General features: G+C 39.1%; 1 protein-coding gene across 2 annotated transcripts in view; it reads left to right on the plus strand.

The window, feature by feature from the left end:
• NT5DC2 (5'-nucleotidase domain containing 2) overlaps nt 1-19706 on the plus strand; it is a 58567-nt gene that overhangs the window by 17691 nt on the left and 21170 nt on the right. For both annotated transcript variants that reach the window (XM_073352445.2, XM_073352446.2), the window contains exons 4-8: nt 396-451; nt 4515-4608; nt 13283-13411; nt 18617-18677; nt 19314-19416. In XM_073352445.2, coding sequence (XP_073208546.1) covers nt 396-451; nt 4515-4608; nt 13283-13411; nt 18617-18677; nt 19314-19416 — 443 coding nt within the window. The remainder of the gene's footprint in view (nt 1-395; nt 452-4514; nt 4609-13282; nt 13412-18616; nt 18678-19313; nt 19417-19706) is intronic.

Below are 19706 nucleotides of genomic sequence, written 5' to 3' on the forward strand. Positions count from 1 at the left end.
CCTTAAATCTCCTTACACATAAGCCCCTCCCCTGCTATGTGTACACAAAGGATTTGTCTTAATGTTAAAGAACTCCTGTACTCCATTCCTCTTCCACCTGCAGCCCCCAGAAAAAGTTTGTAATAGGTCCTGAGTTGGAATGTAATATTATGTAATGCTTCAGTTCATGGCAATTTGGCATTTTTCCCTGTGATGTTCTAAAATGTCGCTATGAAGAGAGAAGTGATTTAAGCACAACTTAAAACTAACCTAATCTGAATGTATTTTTAACTAGAATTCATTTTTCTACTTTTTATTTCTTTGGGACATCAGTAAACTTAATCTGTTTGTTTTTTCCTGACTAAATTTATACCAAATGCAACCAATGAAGACTGTTCACCTTTCTCTCTTCACAGAGTCTTCTGATGAAGATTGATGCTTTCCATTATGTCCAGTTGGGGACTGCATATAGGTGTGTCATATATTAATGCATTTAGTAAATGCCCCAAGGGTTCATGCTGAAGATGGAGTGCAAAGTCTCACGTCTGTAAAGTTTTTGACTTAAATGGGGAAAGCAACCTTCTCTAGCTTATCCTGTCTCCACTTGCTAAGTAATGATTACAAGCTGTTGCCTGACATGCAGTTACAGGTGGCTGCTTTTATCAAGCATATGGAGCTAAGTGTGGGAGTGAAAATGTAACTTTTTTTTTTATGGACAGTGATGCATCTGATCACTTAACCCACTAAGTCTGCAGGTTGCAATGCAGTCTAATTAGTCAGAAAAATTGCCCTATGTCATTGGACTGGAGAAAGACTCACTCTCATAGAGCCGTCCATACATGAAAAAAGCCTATCCTGACAGGAGTATGCTCACCAATGCTGGAAAGAAAGCTGTTTGGAGATGAAAATAAGGATATGGATTTTAACTCCATTGGATGGAGGCATTTTTCTTGAGTGGAAAAAGTTGAGTAAAGTGCCAAGAAAAGTAATAGGGAGTGCCTTTCTTAAACAAGTGGGCCAGAAGTCCTTGAATAGAGCATTGGTATGTAGCACACAGATTACTTTGGCTGCTCTTGTGTTCACTACATGCTGCATCCTGGCGGTTGGAGTGACACACTCGATATAAAAGCTTTTCAAGTCCTAATCCTGTCTGGTTGTGTAAGCACCAGCAAGTCCCACTGACTTCCCTGGGAGACTTTAACCTGCTCAGTACCTTGCAGGATTGGACTTGAAGACTCTCCTTTGAGAAGCAAGGAGACCGATACAGAGCAATAGAACACATGAATGCTCCAATGCAAAAACTCTGAAGCGTTTCAGAGAACATTAAAGCAAAATATTATTTTGCTACTTTTTTGATGGCTGGAATAGTTAAATACTTTTTCCCAAATGAAGGCAACTAATGGCTAAAGTCCCCACCATACTTTTAAACTCTACTTTGGGCCAATGACTCCCAAAATGAAGCACATCAAATATTTGCCAATGTTAAGCAAACAATTCATTTACACTGAGGGAGCATGGTAAAGCTTCAGTATTGATTGTCCACTCTGTCTCTCTTCTCCCCCTCCTTCAACTCCCCCAAATAGGAAACAGGTACCCGAAATAGTAAATAGTCTGCAGACTTTCACCACTGCTCTCAGCACCTTCAATAACAATTGTGCATTACTTTTAGCAATATACAGCGTCATTAGACTGGGAAGGATAGAATTAATGTCATGTGGAACTCTGTCTGGACCTGGCCCTAGGATTTTCAGGGACCTAAACAAAGTAACAAATGTGTGTCAACATCAGCTTCCTCTGCCACAGGCTGTGGTGGCATCCCACTTTTAATTTTTTTTATTTTATTTTTTTTGAGGCACTGTTGCAGCCCTGCTCCCTCTCCCCCAGTCTCTTTGGATTGGGACAAGGCCAGAAGATGCAGCCAAAGCACAGCATTCTACGTGGGGGAGGGTGGCTAGAGAATTCTGCAATGAGCTATTGGTCTGATGTTTGGCTGGAAATGTCCCACGCTATGATGTTGAAAGATACATGTACCTGTACGTGCACAGTGAGATGGCATAACTTCTTAACCCTCCCATCCCCGAGATCTGTCTCCTGCCTAATGAATTCCCCTTTGCTTTTCAGCAGCCGGTATTGCAATTGGCAGGCAGACTCAGTCAGCCCTTGCATTCCTTTCCCCATATCACGGCCCCTGTCTAAGATTGCAAAAGGGTGGATCAGTGGGACTACATCCCTTTTAAGAACAAGTAGCTCATAACAGCAGTTCTATACAGGGGACAGTGTGTGCATACAACTCCACTAATATTGAAGTTGCCCTCTGCAGTGAAGGCTGGTCTAAAGCCATTGAATATGTTTCTCTGATTCAGCTTTGTCAAGCAAGAATAGACAGTGAAGGGGAATATTTTTTTAATTAATTCAGGGAACTAAATCAGTGAGGGCCAACTTTTGAGGTCCTAATTTGGGCAGATTTCTACTGATTGTAATGAGTTTATTTTAGATTTACAATAGAGACCTAAGAGTGTCCATTCGAAGACACGGACTCCCTTGACAGTTCTTAAAAACAGTTTGTGGGAGTATGGATGTGGGATTTGGCTCCTAATGATGATATGGCAAAAGCAAGAAAAGTCTCTTTTCAAAAATGATCTATCATTCTGGCTGTTCTGTTATCCTCTCCCAAGTACCAATATCCTATATATTTGAAGCAGACCTGACAAAGCATGGGAGACTCTGCAGTTGGGAACCATCCTGCACTGGCCTTAAGAAATAAGCCGTTCCTGGTTTTTTTTGGTGCGTGTTAGGATTCTGTATTAAAAGAAGTACTCATAAAATGGTGTATGTTTTGTTTCGTGAGCCTTTTGACTATGGAAGCTGACTGTTTTACTTGTGGAACAGTGCCTTTTCGCAGTTAAGCTCTGATTACGTTAAACCCCCAAGATTACCAGAGGCAGAGTTCCAAAATCAAAGAGAATTTCTTTTTCAACACTACCCTGTTTATGGTTCCCAGGCATTGCAACATCCTTCACTGAACCTGTATAAGAGGGTTATTTCAAATAACTTTTTTTTAAAGCTGTTTATAGAAATTGACTTTGTGTAAATATTTAAATTTTCTTTTAACAAGTAGGGTAACTTTAAAAAAAACTCTTCAAAGAGAATGTTCTGATCTGTTGAGTCAGAAGAAAGGGTCATAAAGGCTTGATGAGTAAATAGTTTGCAAAACAAGTAATTACAAAAAAATCCTGCATAAACGTGTGCCTCAGTCTGCAGATGTGGAGATAATTTTACGTAGCTTTTTAAATCCTGAAAGCATAGTTGAATGTTAGGGGGACATATTAGGTAAGGTTTACCCAGGTTTAATAGTCTTTTATGGAGACAACCTTCTTGGTTACGAAAGCTAAACTAACCAGTAAAATATATTTTAGCCTCAGTTCTGTGTTAAAAATATTTGCACAAGTTATACAAAGCCACATGAAACTTTTTTGTACACCATCACAGTTTCTTGCCATGTTAAGTTAGTAATACAATAATTACTGAAGGAACTCTGAATGAGTTTTAATTATACAATGCTGACTAGCTTGAATTGTACATTGGTCTTTGGTTGATACATGTGCTGCCTCTCTGAGAAGGAGAAGTTTTGCATCTTGGATTAGTCTGACCTTGCTATGGCAAGATCAAAGCCAGCCACCTCTGTTAAATGGTGTTTGTCCTCCTTGAGATAAAAATATATGGAACCCGAATCTCTTTCCCGTGTTAACTAAATCAAGGTATAGAGAAACTTCTCAATCAAGCTAGAGCCTGTTACCTACTCAAGATAGTTAAGTCCCTGGCAGACTGTGAAGAGCTACAAAAGGATCTCTCAAAACTGGGTGACTAGGCAACAAAATGGCAGATGAAATTCAGTGTTGATAAATGCAAAGTAATGCACATTGGAAAACATAATCCCAACTATACATATAAATTGATGGGGTCTAAATTAGCTGTTACCACTGAAGAAAGAGATCTTGGAGTCATGGATAGTTCTCTGAAAATATCCACTCAATGTGCAGCAGCAGTCCTGTGGAACTCCTTGCCACAGGATGTTGTGAAGGCTAAGACTATAACAGGGTTCAAAAAAGAACTAGATAAGTTCATGGAGGATAGGTCCATCCATGGCTGTTAGCCAGGATGGAGAGGGATGGTGTTGGAACCTGGGAATGGGTGACGGGATGGATCCCTTGATTACCTGTTCTGTTCATTCCGTCTGGGGCACCTGGCATTGGCCACGGTCTGACCCAGTATGGCCGTTCTTATGTTCTTATATTATGATCTTATGTATCTGTTTACAAATATCCTATGGAAGATTATCTCTGCTCTTTCAGAATTGTGGATATGAGTGAAATGTCATGTGGTGGTAAAAACAGACTTCATGCTAAGATCCACTTCTTCTCCACTTTAGAGCGTTATAGAAGGAGGTTACTCATCTTTCCTCTCTCCCCTCTGGTTTGCAGCCCAGTGGCTGCTAACATTTAGTGATGCAATTTTTTTTGTGATTTGTCTTGTAGAGGGCTAAAGCCAGTGCCTGATGAAGAGGTTATTGAATTGTATGGTGGTACGCAGCACATCCCGCTGTACCAGATGAGTGACTTCTATGGCAAGGTATTGTAGGCAGCACTTCAGTGCATTCTTTAAAACTGATATGTTGGCTTTTACTGTCAGCTGGGAACCTTCCTGCATAAGGAGTAAGTGAGAATGACTATAGCTTCTTCCAGATTAGAAAAGGACAACGCTTGCTAGTTTAAACACATTCTGCTTTTGTGGGAATTTACCCCAGAGCTTATTCAAGCGGATGTAGAAGTTGAGAACTACCTGCGGAAATATTTTTTTTAATCGTTGGGGTATTGGTCCAGGACTCAATGGCTCTCGATTGATAATGAGGTATGGTGTATTTCACATTCAGGTCACCCATTCAATTCCAGCCCACCTAATTAATGACAGTCATCAGGCCATTTAACAGCAATTGATATCTGCAAAGAGCCAACTCGTGTGTGTGTTCTCTAATGAACAAGCATCCCAGTATAGTTGGTACCAAGGTGGATTTGATTTAAATCACTAGTCAGGAAGACTCGATGTAATCATGGATTTCTAAATAAAAGTGCATTCTTGTTGATTGTTATAACCTTAATACATATTGTTCACAACTCAGAGATAGATGTAGGTTTCATTTTTAGAAGGTATACACTATATACATTTTTAAAGTGATTTATTTTGAAAACTTTTCAGATTCATTTTTCAGCTATATCAGAAAATGAATGATTGTTTGGTTATTTCATTTACCAAAGGTAATTGAAGCAGATATTTATGAAGTCATTGGGAGGTGAACTATCTCCAATTCACCAGGTTAATCATTAATATTTGAAGGATTATCTTGCTATGCTGTATCAGGAGGAGAACGTCACTGGATAGACATTTAAATTGTGTTATTTAACTAAAACAACAACATTATGTATCCTGGCTTTTTTTTCCCCAACAGCAAACATATAATATTTTAACAAAACAAGCATCTGACTTTTTGAATTTAGTTAAACATTCAAGTTTTTTAAAATCAGGTTTGTTTTTGTTAAAATTGTTTTTAATTAAAATAGTTAAATGAAATATTTAAAAAAACAAAAACTGATGTGTCAGCCAGGTCAACATGAGAAACTTAAAATATTGGCTTCTGCAGCTAACTCAGTCATCTTCACCTTCATTTTCCTGTTTGTTCATAATTGGAAAAGAAAAACAAGTTTTCCTGCTTTTTCAGGTCCCAAACGATTTCTCCATTTGGAATGAATTATTCCAAAGGAAGAAAATATTCTTTCTACACTGGCAGAAGAAGCTACTGCTGTTAAAAGTGAGATTATCACTTCAACAGTCTCTGAATCCAAGTGCTTAAGTGACTTCCACCAGTTCATTGGTGTGACTTTCTTTAAAACATCATCAGCAAACATATATTGCTTGAATGTTTCACCCTTAGCTCTGAAGTTTATTATAGTTGACATTATGGAGGGATGATTACATGTCATAGCCAACTCCTCTTCTTCAGCAGTTAAGGTTTGACCTTGGTACCGAGTATTGAGAATATTTGCAAGACAATGAGCTGGAGATAGTGCTTGTCCCATTTGTTTTTTTTAATGCTTTAACGTAATACTGTCATTGCATATTTCTCTTTTTAAGATCTCACTCAGTTCCTTCCAAATTTCATCAGCGTCAGCAATAAAACAGCTATTTCCCTGCATTTTGTTCAAAGCTATAGAAATAGGCTTCAGGGTACTCAGCATGTCTTCAACATTTCTCTTAAGCCCAATGTTGAGAACTTTGGCTGTGACAGTGCCATCCGTTTTTGACAGTTTGTGAACAAAATTGTGACATCAGATTAGGCCAGTTCTTGATCTAGTGCTCAAAATAGTCCACTACTGAGTTCCATTGCATGTCTTTTGGGAGAGTGAACTTGGTTCCTCCCACTTTTTTCAGAGCAGCTGCTGCAAAGTGGTTGTTACGGAAGTATTTTGCAGTTTCAACAACATTAGCCTTTATTTCTGGAACACTGAAGCCTTTGGCTGGGAGGTGCATCAAATGAGCAGTGCAACTGTATGTTAGCTTGGGACTCTCTTCTAAATAATTTCTTCTAATCTTGGATACATTTGCAGCATTGTCTGTGACCAAGCTGCGTACTAGACATTTGATTTTTTTTTTCCCACAGTTTGTTATAGCTTTTACTGCTACTTCTTGTAAGTATTCTGCTGTGTGTGCATTTCCTGATATATCAATTCTTTCTGTAAGGAAGACATTCTCCCCCCTTCTGCTGTCACACATGCACATACAACAGGATCATTGTGGATAATGGTCTACCCATCAGGACTCAGGTTAACAATTTTACCCTCTAGACCTTTTGCACACCACTCAATTTCTCTTTCATACACTTTATCCAGCAAGTTGCCTGCGACATCTGCTCTGTTGGGTGGACTGTATCCTGATCTTAATGACTGAACCCTGTAAAGTTCTCAATCATATGGAAAGGAGAGTTTGTTGCATAAACAAACTGGGAAATTTTTTCATCAATTACCTCCTTTTGTAATCTGCTGGTTCTTATCACAAACTTATCTATGGTTGTTTCTGGGTGATGGAGATTTTTTTCTTTTTGCTTCAGGTGATATACTGTGGCTATATGACATACATGGTGCCACTGAAACACTATCATTGGCAGATAACTCTGAAACTATAGAAAATGATGGTGATCTTGAAGGTAGATAGAATCCTGTATGTTGAGGATGGATTCTCCTAAACAAAATAAGTCAATGCAGTTATTTAATAATTACCATACTGCTCATTTAGTATTACTCATTGCATTCACTGACACTCAGTACTACTTTAAAGGTGAATTTGTAAAAGGAAGATCTGCCTGTTTCAGCTATTTATTTTTTATCACAACTGCATCTAAAATGCTAGCTAGTACCATAGAGTAACAACTATATTTTTTGCTCAAACATGAGAATTCAAGAATAGTCCAGAAGGAAGACAGGCAGTCCTTAAGAACGAAGTATGAAATAAAAAAGTTTACCCACCTGAAGATCCTGCATGTTCAGACATGTTCCTTTCATCATCTTCAACACAGCTTTCTCCTGAGAAGGAACACTTCTCATGATGTTGTTTCAGTTGGGCAACCAGGCCTTGCATTTCTTTCTTGCACTGTTTGCATTTTGCACATATGCCTGTCTTACCCACAGGTAGAGGAACTTAATTAAAATATTCCCAAACTGGGTCTTTTTTATGGCCTGCTGCCATTATAGATTTTCCCTTCTAGTGAGAGAATGGTATGGTAGATCTCAAATCAATGAAGGCTACACTCAGAAAGACCTCAAGACTTCTGCAATATGCTGCTCAAACAGTTTCACTTCTTTGTTTTTACTACCTGTTCCACCCTTCTCACACTTATCTCCAGACTTCTTCTCCTTGTCCAGATCTATTCTGCCCCCAACAATCTTCTATTCATTTAACTTTTTGAAACTTTTTCACTTTTAGAGATAGGTAAGGGATTGACTCTGTGTACACAAATTTGCAGAGGGACAATTGGGTTAAGATCTGTTATTTCTCACCTCTATATATTATTTAAAAACATTTTTGCTGTTAACAAGCACATTATCTCTGGAGACACAAATCCACAGTTTGAGAACTGCAAACTAAGCATCTCTGATGGTATCTTCTAGACTGAGCACTGAGTCCCATTGGGTAGACAGAAAGATTAACCTAAATAATCTATACAGGAGCCCCATAAAATTGGGTCCCTAATCCATGAACTATTGGAACTCTTTTACAAAACTTTTCTTAAATATTACATGAATACATCATCTTGTACTATAGAATTAGAATTTATAATCCCTATTCCATGATGAGATATCTTTGAGCTATAATGTATCTTTAGATAGGTTTTTTCCTCAAAAAGCATTTTAAAATGTTAAATATAAAAGGTATGTTGGATTTAATGGTTCCATTTGGCTTGAATACTATTTCCAGAGAATGAATGTGCATCGGCTAACCTTGAGCCTGGATTATTATTCAAGTGCATGTATGAGCAGAACAGACAGCCAGAGAAATCCATCTGCCTTCAACACTGCATAGGGCTCCAGAAACTGCTTTTTAATTATTCTCTGTGGATCAGATTCACTGTGTTTTGGGTTTTTTGCACATTCAGAGGTCTGGCAATATTAAGTTTCTTCCACTAGCACCTTTCAAATTTGTCTATATTGGCTGAAAAGGAACTGGGCTGGAGTCAAATGTGGTTTTTTTTGTTTGTTTGTTTGTTTGTTTTTTTTGGAAGAACTGTCTAGCTTTGTGTCATGGAAGCTTTGGGAAAAACTAAATTAATAAATCCCACCCCCAACCTAGTTTCAGACCCTGAGTTAGTTCTTCTGGCATTGGTGAATCATCTGGTAGCTGAACTGCAGGCTTCCTCAAAAACATTCCAGTAATGCCCCTTTAAGTCAGCTGTGCTAAATCAACAACCCAAGGTCACTTTGATTTCTCTATCATGGGAAAGGCTAATCTAAGCTGTTAGTATTTGCTTTTCCAAAGGGCTTTGTTTGTGACTGAGAATTATTCACAGCTCTTAAGTTGTGTGTATGTCTGTTTAGAATGTGAAATATCTGTACACACAGCACTCATAAATGTAGCCCTTTTTGTGGATAGCAAATTTCCAAATTTTTAGACTTGCACTTGCCCTAAATATGAAGTATAGCTACGGTAGTACTTGTGCTCTAATATAACTAGCTACCTTTCTTTGTGATCTCTTAGACACATTAACATTTTCATCAATTTTTTCCTTTTGTTCCCATTTTTGATACCAGGGAGATCGTTTTATTTATTTATTTTTTAATTTTTTCCCCTTTTTCACAAGGAGAATCTTCCTTTGGTGATGAGCAATGAGGATCTGGCTTGTTCAGGAGCCAGTCAATGATACTCTGTGCATGTTGGAGAGACAAGGTGGGGGAGGTAATATTTTTTTACTGGACCATCTTCTGTTGGTGAGAGACAAGCTTTTGAATTTACATGGAGCTCTTCTCCAGGTCTGTGCATGTGAGAGACACATGCAAAGGCCCCTCAAATATCCCAGAACCGTACTCCAGTCCCTACTGGGAAATCGGGACTTAATTTTGCTCACATGTTGGGCAATCCATGGTAGATTTTATTATTGACCCTTGCTAGTAGGCAGATGACTGACACTTAAGCATGTTAAGACTTTATTGCATGTATTAAAGGATTAATGTGTATAATGCTTTTTATGGCTCCTTCTGGAAACAGTGCCCTGCCATGGGGTAAGATGAGCACATCAGTTTTAGAGAGTGTCAGGTCTATTTTATGGAACTAGAAAAACTGGAATTCTCCCTCTTCAGCTTGTTTATGCAGTGATGACAAACTTGGTTGAACCAATCTTAATCCTAATTAGGAAAAAGTCTATTTTTGTATTCCCTTTCAGACTTTTAATATTATCATTCCAAACACAACAGTACATGTTGCATAGGATTTGTGGTCAGAAAGACCCAGAGATCCAACAAGTCTCTCATCTGCCATTAGGTATTGTTACTGGTTCAGCAAATCCTCTCTACTGTATCTTTCACAGCTGAATGCAAACTTTTAAACTTCCTGTGTCTGTAGTGTACTTCGAAGGAATTATTCAATTCTAAACCATTAAAGATCAACTGAATTAAATAAAATGCATAGAGAGAATTGGAAGTGTATATTAGAATCAGAAATATAGAACATTAGTGCAAAGTTCCTACAAGTACTTTCCGACGAACTCAAGCTAATGTTTTCTGTGCTTCTGCTGATTGCTTACTAATTAAAACAGATTCTCCCTAAACTCCTGAAGTTCATCATAGATGTTTGGCTTGCCGTCTTGGTTTCTAACCTAGACCTGTAAGGTATTTGTTAAAATCACTGTGCACAAATTTAAACTCCTTTGAGTGACCCTGCTGTAAAGGAGGAGAAGAAATTCCCTCACAATCACTTCATAGCTACACTGGATCTCTTTTTAATGATCAGTTTTTAAACTACAGGGGTTTATAGTAAGGATAGCAAAATCACTTTCAAAACCCATTTGTATTCTTTCTTGAGCTGAATATTTGCCATATCCTTTGACGAGCTATGAGACAGTGTCTCAAAAGGATTTACATGCCTTTTTAGTTCAGAGGTGTAACATTGGGCTCTGAACTTCCAACTGTTTTTTAAAGCCTGGAAGGGAGAAGCATTAGAAGGGGACTTGACTGAAGTATATGAATTACATTATGGAGGGCATAGCAGAAACTGATCAATCCCTCCTCCTTGTTATACAACTCCCATAGTATGGGGAGATGAGTATTCAGTTACTCTGTGGAATGCACTGTAACGAGGTCATGGACTAAATATTGTAACTAGATTTTAAAAGGGGTTAGGTAATTCTATGTCCAAGTTAAAATATAAATAAACCACTTTGTGGTCTAATCTCATAGACTTTAACATCAGGAGGGGCCATCATGATCTCCTTGCCGTAAGGTTCAGGACGGAATTCTTCACGTACCTCTTGACATTCTGTTGCTGCATACATGCATTCTACAGGGTTTTGGTTTTCCCCTGAAGTATCCGTTATTGACCTCTGCCAAAGGCAGGGCATTAGTCTTGGTGGACCAATGGTCGGATTAAATAGACAGATTCAGTGTTCGTGTCATCTTAGTAGTGCCAAAGTGCTCTTGTACAACAAATATAATTAAATCTCTTCATACTGAAGGATGAAAATTAATACAAGTTGTTACATCAGTTAATAAAGAAGGTTCCGTCTCTTGGATGAGATGTAAAAACAGGTCCTGACTACTTCTGGTCATTAACAATCACATGACACTTTTGCAAGAGCAAAGGTCTCCACATGAGTCTACTAACCAAATTCCAAATTATGTTTTATCAATTAAAATGTCACCTATGTTTTGACACTCTTGTAATAGATATAGTCTAATACAGTGGATGAATCAGTGGACTCTTCCATCTGGGATGAAATGGAACAGTATCTTAACTCTGTGCAGGTTGCCTGGATGCAACACTTTTTTTGTGGTCTGGTTTGAGGAACGAGCGCATAGTTTCCCTCAGTAATGGCTGGCCGTGGAGGGGGAGGAGAAGGAGCTCTCATTGAGCTCTGTGGTAGTGCTTTTGTCACCATGGGGTTGGGGACACTAAACATCTGGAAAATGTTTCTGGAAATGCTCTATCTTTTGTGCCTGGTGAAAAATGCCTACTACATCTAGAAGGTTTGACATACGTTTCTTAGTGAGTCAGCACTCACCCTCTTTCCTTCAGGGGTACAGGCCTTCCGTGATCACTTCCTCATATCTGTATACTTTGTGTGTATATTTCCGTGTTATTGTCTTTATACGCATTGACTTTGAGGCCATGGACATGCTGGAGTGTGCTGGGCCTATAGGTCTCTATTTGCTAGGGAATTTGTTTACGGGTCAAACTTCCAGGCTCTGGGGTATACAATGAGTGCACAGACATCCTTGATAGCTAGATATATGATAGATTCTTGAGCAGTTCCGAGCACTTCCCAAACTGTTTTTCCGTCACCAGGCATCTTTAATTATGATCACAGCCGCTCTGGCACTAGACAAATGAAAAGCTAAATTACTCATTCATCTGCAGCTCTCAGGAGAGATTTTGGGAATCTTTTCCAAATATTAGTACGTCAGAAAGAGATACAAAATAACCACCACTGCATCTGTGTTGTATTGAGGGAGAGAGCTCTACATGTATAAAGCTAGCAAATTGTATTAAACTAGAATTCATGGTCCAAAAACTGCTGTTTGATGATGCAATCTGTGGAGTAATATCTGCTCACAGTGGGGCCAAATTAGGCCCATAGTCATTTAATTTTTTATTACTAATCTTATAACTTTTACAATAAACTCAGCCTTTGCATAATTAACGGGATTGAAATAACTGTGGGGAGTTGTGTGGAAAATGAAGATTAGAACTATACCAATAATAGCTATTTTTCAAAGATGCCTTTAACTGTTTCTTTCTCTCCCTTTCCTATCGCATTGTGTGGCAGGAGTTTTCGGGCCATTGTTATCTTTGGGCACACATTGTTTAAATCATTTTGCTACTTGTTGATGGGTTAAATACCATCTGAAACCTCACCAGGAGAATAATTAAGCATAATACTTTGAAGTGTTTGATACCTTTGCATACGAGAGTCTTGAAACACATAATAAACATTTAACGCAGCCTCCTGGCAGTCTTGTAAGAGGGATGAGGGGGATTTACAGGGATACCTGTAGCCACTTTGGGAGTGGAACACAACCATTTCTCAGTGCACTGCAATGTTATACAGCAGTTCTGAACAGGAAGTGAAGAATTCTGTATTAGGTTGGCTAATTCCCCATATCTTGTCGAAAGTGCTGTGGTTATCGAATGACCACAGTGGTCAGGCAACCTGTTTTCTCCAAAGAACTGTTACATTATATAAGTACCTAATTTAAGGGCAGAGTGTCACCTGCTAAGTTGCTGACACATCCGGCAGTACATAGGCTTTCTTTGGAGTCTTGTCTGGAAACTCGTGTGAGCCAGCCCTAATTAGCTGGTGGAGCTTGACTGGAACCCAGCACAAGTTGGTATGGCTACAAGCCACATGTTTCGTTTCTCTTCTTCCCATCCTGTGGTGAGGCCTCCCCCCATCTTAATTGGTGTGGGAAACCATACTGAACTCTTTAACACCATGTTCACAGCTTTCTTGCAATTTCTAATACAACTTTTTTTTCCCCTTTCTGATCAGGGTCCTTCAATTAAACAATTCATGGACATCTTCTCCCTTCCTGAAATGACCCTGCTCTCCTCAGTCATTGACTATTTCATAAATCATGGCATTGAGTTTGACCAGGTTCATCTTTACAAGGACATATCTGTGAGTATAAGGAACACTTGAAATGCTGACGCAATAGTGCGTATATATATGGCACAGTTAATCTTATGCCTTTTTGTTTTTGCTTGTGAATTCTGTACTATCCAAACTCAAGCTTTTATTATTTCTAACATCCAGTTTTTTAATTGGGGAACATTGGTGCACATACAGTGCTTTTAAAAAAACCCAGAACATTTGAGCTCTCTTTGTATACTATTAGATCACTATATTATTATTTATTATTATTATTTATTTTAACATTTATTTTGGTAGTGTTTAGAGGCCTGCTAGGTCAGGGCCCCAGAAATGACAGAAGAGTTGAATTATTTCATTCAACTTGCTTCAGGAAGTCCCAGCTTTTATCTGTAGACCATTGTCTGATCCTCCCTTATTTAAAAGGAGCAATTTAATAAAATAAAATCGGCCCACTACCTCTGGAAAAAAAAAACAACCCCAAACCCTTAGCATTGATTTAATTATTATGATGTTGCCCACCAATATGGGCAGGATATCTCTTCACTCATGTGAGGGAATTATTGACTAGCTTAATGGCATGGTTGTATTCTGAATTTTCAGTTAATTTATAGGTAAAATTTGGGTGAGTCCCATCAGTCCTTTGACCTAGATAGAGCCCTGAAAGACTCCAGGTCTCCCCCTATGCAGGACATACGGTTTCTCCTCCATGGGCAGGGGCTCTCAATTCCTACTTGATTAAGTGGGGTCTTGTGAGGAGCAGCGTACAAACTTTCACCTAAAGGTGAGGACTTCATCAACATGCTTTTTGCCCTCCCTGGTGGGGAAAAAAGTTAACACAAGGTTAGAACATTCTAACTCAAGGTAAAATCCTAGTGACGACAAGGTAGTTCAAGGTAAACCTGGTTTACCTCATCCTGCTAACGTGGGAAAACTCCAACTGGTTTGTCTTACTTAACTCATGTTCACTAAGATTTTTACCTTGTATTAACTCATCATTTTCCTAGGGAAGATGCATCCTTTCAACCCACACTATTCCAAAGTGTAAGAACAACTGGATAAGGGCTAACTGATGATGTTCTATTTTACTCTGTGGCCTTAATATCCTACTGGGGTGATTAGAGGACAGATGGGTTTATCCTGTCTTTATGAGGTTATGTGATGTTAAGAGCACGGATACTTTGAGCATCACTTATTTTATAATTTGATTGCAAAATAGAAAAAGACCTGTGAGCTAAAAGATGTTGGTGTTTCAAAACACCAACTGACTGTTTACACTTCAGAACATGGGAAGCTTTGTTCTAACTTTAACCTAACCTAGAGTTTTCTGTCAAACTGATGTTCAGATTTAAAATACAGGTATTTGTATGATCAAAACATGGAATCCTTTTTCTCTTTTTGCTACTAAGCGTTGAAAAAAAATCTCTATACAGTTAGTACTAACTTAGTGTCTGGTTATTTTAAACATTCTAAAGGACAATTCATTAAGTAGATTAATCTGAAGATATGCTTTTCACCATTACAGTCTCTGAAATTTTCACCTTGTATAGTAGATGAAAGTATATAAAACAGCTGTGTAACTTTTAGCTTCTGGGAGCAGTCCTACCAATGTTGTAATATACAGAGCAGGGAAAAAGACTACAGAGACAAATGTACATGGCATATTTTATTTTAGTGGCTGGTTATCAAGGTCGTAAAGGCCTTCCTAAATTGCATTACACTTATTTAGTCTGGTTTTGGAGTGAGTCCTGAGGAGTCATGTCGATGGTTTCTTCAAAGCCATTGGATGGATTTACAGCTTGGGACCAAATGATTGTACTATAGGTATAGACAAGCACATTTAAAACAATGCCATTTATTAATGGATGGCAACAATATTCACTACAGTGTGATCCAGAAGAATGAGTGCACTTTCAGATTCTTAAATTCTAATCCTGGCTGTTGCATTGGCTTGCTCTTTGGCCTCAAGTTACTTCACTTTATCTTCTGCAGTTTCTCATGTGTATAAAGTGGATGCTTACAGAATATACCTCACTGGGTGCATTGTGTGGGTTGATACCTACACAGCATTCTGAAAATGTAAAGCACAATAATTATTAATCAGCCTGCTGTGATGTGTTCTGATGGGTGTCCAGCGAGTGCAGAATTGGGGAAAGCGGGGAAATCTTGTCTGATTTGAGAACTAATGAGGGTAAATATACTTCTTTAAAACCTTACCTGTTTGGTGTAACTACTCCCTGAGGCTAATTCTTGTGTTTTGGAAGGCAAAGAATCTGCCAGGCATGGTTCAGAATGTTATTCAGCAAAGTAGGACAGAAGTTCTTGTGAAGAAATAAATACAAAACTCCTCCCACTCTGTTGCCAACTCCTAGAACTGAGCATTCTCAGAATAACGATGCACATACCATACTTTGGGAATAGCTTTGGAAACAAACTGGCAGCTCCTCCTCCACCCTTGCAGGAAATCTTTTTCAGTGAACTAAAAGGTATTTTTAGGATCAGGCTCATGTTGGCAACACTTATCCTAACTGGTGCTGTTAGTGGGCAAGAAACATTTATCATGGGCAATCTAAACATTCACAGTTATCTTGGGGCACTTCTCAAAGACCTGCTGTTGTCTTTAATATGAAGCTGGGCACTCTGTACTGGTTGAAAGGTCAAATATTAACTGGTTGCCACAGGGATTAAAGCAAGTGAGCAATTTGTTCACAGGCTCAGGTTGATCTGCAATCTTGGTACTGGGGGACGAAGGGCATAACTGTTTGTTGACTGTGCCATCCTTCAGAGAGCTTTTCTAACATCACGTGGCATCTCCCAGGGTTTTCAAGGTTCCAGCTGCAATATAAATTTGGGCTCTCTTTTTATTTGTGTGGGCTAAGGAGTCTGACCAAGGAGCCTAGCAAACCCCCATTCTTTTCTCCACTATGAATGTAGATTTGGCACATAAGTACTTACTGTTGTCTGCTTGCGTCACCAATGGTAGGCCATCAGAAGAGAGATTTTTTTTCTGCACAGGAGCTTGCACTTGTGGTGATAACTCCATCACAGTTTGGTACCTGTGCCTCTTAATCCAGTAGACCGATCTACTGGTGAATGACATGGGGCATCGGTTTTTAGGGTTTAACCAGATTTTTATCTCTGAACGCCAAATGTTGAAAGTCTTAAGCGCAATTTATTAAACATGTCCCGATGTGCAGTTCAAATCTTCAATGCTGGTCCTCCGTCAGCAAGCAATTAAATGGCCTTCGAGCGGCTGCTGAACATCAGCTCTGCCACCACCACAAAGGAACCTGGTAAGCAGCTACTGCTGCATATAAACGTTTACAATTATTGTAGACCCTGATATAGGAATCTGCAGTGAAGGGGTACAACATGTGGTATGATGGAACGTGTCTGATCTAAAAATGTCCAGTTTAAGCTCCCTAGGAAAAACTTTAACTTCTATATAACTCCAAACCGTTACAAATGAAAAGTGTCTGTAACTCACTCACTCGCTCTCCTTCTCCCCACCCCCCCCTCCGAATTTGGTGTTGGCTTTGAAAAACAGAAGTAAAACAAATTTAACAAACACAATCTGAAAATGAGCTGATTTAAGGAGTGACGCTCTTGGAACAAATGTGTGTAGCTTGCAAGCCTTAGTAGATGGGGGGATGTCGGGATTCTTGGTTGGACAGGTCCAAATAGTGCATGGGTATCTGTCTCTTTCCTATATGTATGAAAGAGACCAGGACCTGTGCACCATTTGGGCTTCCTCACCTTATTATATATAATGAAAGAGAGACACATAGGCAGATCAATATATTTTTTTAAATGATCCTTGTTTATATAGGGAGAATTTTTTTGGTAGATGGCTTGAAGAACAGTGTCATTCCAACACCCCCTAAATCTTGACACAGACACCTGCACAGAACAGGTTAAAATTGAAGTTCTGCCTCAAACTAAATGTTCCCTTCAGGCCTTAAACTCTCTGGCTCTATTAAACTCTGTGGTTACATCTTCATTTAAAATGCTACAGTGGTTCATCTGCAGCACTTCACTGTAGACACTATGTACACCTACTCCCATCAGCATAGGTAATGAATAGAGTAAGGTCTTGTCTACACTTGGTGAAGATGCTACGTACCCTTGGCATAGGTACTTCACCTCCCTGAGAGGTGGTAGATATGTTGGGGAGAAGCCCTCCTGTTTATGTCAGGAGTTCAGCGGGTATAACCGTGCCCCTCTGGGTGTGGTTTTTCCACTCCCCTTAGCGACTTAGTTATACCAACATAAGTTTGTAGTGTCGACCAGGGCTCAGTCACAGAGGCTGAAAGGGGCTGTTGAGGGCCAACCAGGAAAGGTAATACAGTGAGACAGATAAGTCAGCCTCAAATCCACAGTTGCAGAGGAGTTGGCTGGTTCCATCCGTTCCATCCTGCTGAATTTAGTCATGATTTGGTACCCAGGGGCTATAACCTGGTCTGAGAATAGGTAAACTGCAGAATTCCACCCCAGGAGAGATGAGGCTTGAAGCCTGACATCTGGAAGGGTGTACTCCCAGAGACCCTGCGAAGGAACAGTGGTGTACCAAGCCTGATAACTGTGATCACTTCTTTCCATAGGGTTTTTTGTGTTGCCTTTACGGAGCACTCCCAGACCCTGCTTGGGACTCAAAGCCAGGTGGTCATTATTTCAGGATCAATCGAGTTGCCCAAAGCATAATTTAATTTAGACTTTCATTGTTTATGTAAACATATTAATTGCAAAAACAACGAGGAGTTCTTGTGGCACCTTGAAGACTAATACATTTATTTGGGCATAAGCTTTCGTGGGCTATAACCCACTTCGTCAGATGCATCTGAAAACTTATGCCCAAATAAATTTTAGTCTCTAAGGTGCCACAAGGACTCCTTGTCTGTATCAACAAAAACAACTAACATGGGCACCCCTCTGAAACACATTATGGTAATTACAGTTCATGTCTTTATTTCCATTGGCTGGAATAAAACCAAGTTTTTTGTTCTCTCCCCACCATGTTCAAATTCATAAATGTAGTTGTTTATACTTATAATAGTGAATCCCCTTGCAGAATGTCCTTGGCTTATTGTCCTCTTAGCTCTTTGTCCTTGCAGCAAATGAAGCAGATGCGTTGTTGTTCTGTTGATCCATCTTGACAACAAGGTTGCATTTGAGGCAGTAGAAAATAGTCCCGTTAATGCCAGATTTAAAACTGAAAGCTGTTTTCCGCTTTTTTAGGATGCCATTAAAGATGTGCACGTGAAAGGAATGATGTACAAATGGATTGAGAAGGACATGGGTCAGTTAAGTTTAAATCCATTGTTCTTAATTTTCAGTGCTAATGCATATTTTATTGAATGTTTACATGTGTAAATGGATTATTGGTTTTACAGTACATCACCAGACTAGAAATGATAGTGATAGTGATAATAGCAAGATACAGTAAGGTCATGTTCATAGCTTATGCTTAAAGCTATCCAAGGAGTTGAAAGAGGTATTTTGGTACTGACCAAGGATGCTTTACAAAGAAAAGAACAGTCCTTTCATGCCATAGCTATTGTAGATGAGCTCTTTTTTCCCCCCACAATATAGTCAGCCCTATGACACTGTAATTGTTCATCTTGTCTCTTCACATACAGGGAGCCTTCTCACATTTACCTGCCTCCCAAAAGCACGTTCACTCAGTTGTGTATGGGGGTGGCAAACTCTTCTAGTACGTAAAGCTAGCTTTTTATTTTGTTGTTGCTGTGATGCTCTATTCATCTTGCTTATTATTTCAATAATTATAATGCTGTGTACCCAAGAGTATGGGCCTCTGCATTCCAGACGATGTCATATGTAACCTTTTTAAAAACCCTCTGGCAAAATGTTTACCAATATGCGGGTGGAAAAAATTGATAGTAAAAGGTGATACGGACTTTTTTTTTAAAAATAGAGAAATACATTCTTCATGGGGATGAAACTTATGCTGTCCTAAACAGACTGGTTAACCTTAACAAGAAACTCTTCCTTATTACAAACAGCCCCTTCAGCTTTGTGTGAGTATCCTCTATTACAAAAATAATATGAATTAATGGTTATAGTTGCATGCATTAGACTGTGGGATTTGGGGCCTATTTTCCTCAATGAGGATTTGAAGACAGTAAACTGGCTATTTTTAATGGGATGTTTCAGTGGAATGCTATTCAATGTGGGGGAAGAGAGCAGTGGCTTGTGGTAAAAGATTATTAAACACACATACCACACAAGAGTTCTTTTGTCTTTGAGGGAGGAGCTGTTCTGACTTTCTTTTGGGGCTGTGACTGGCCAGTATTATTTTGCCATCATT

Source organism: Lepidochelys kempii, chromosome 7 (genome assembly GCF_965140285.1).
Source record: "Lepidochelys kempii isolate rLepKem1 chromosome 7, rLepKem1.hap1, whole genome shotgun sequence".
NCBI lineage: Eukaryota > Metazoa > Chordata > Testudines > Cheloniidae > Lepidochelys > Lepidochelys kempii.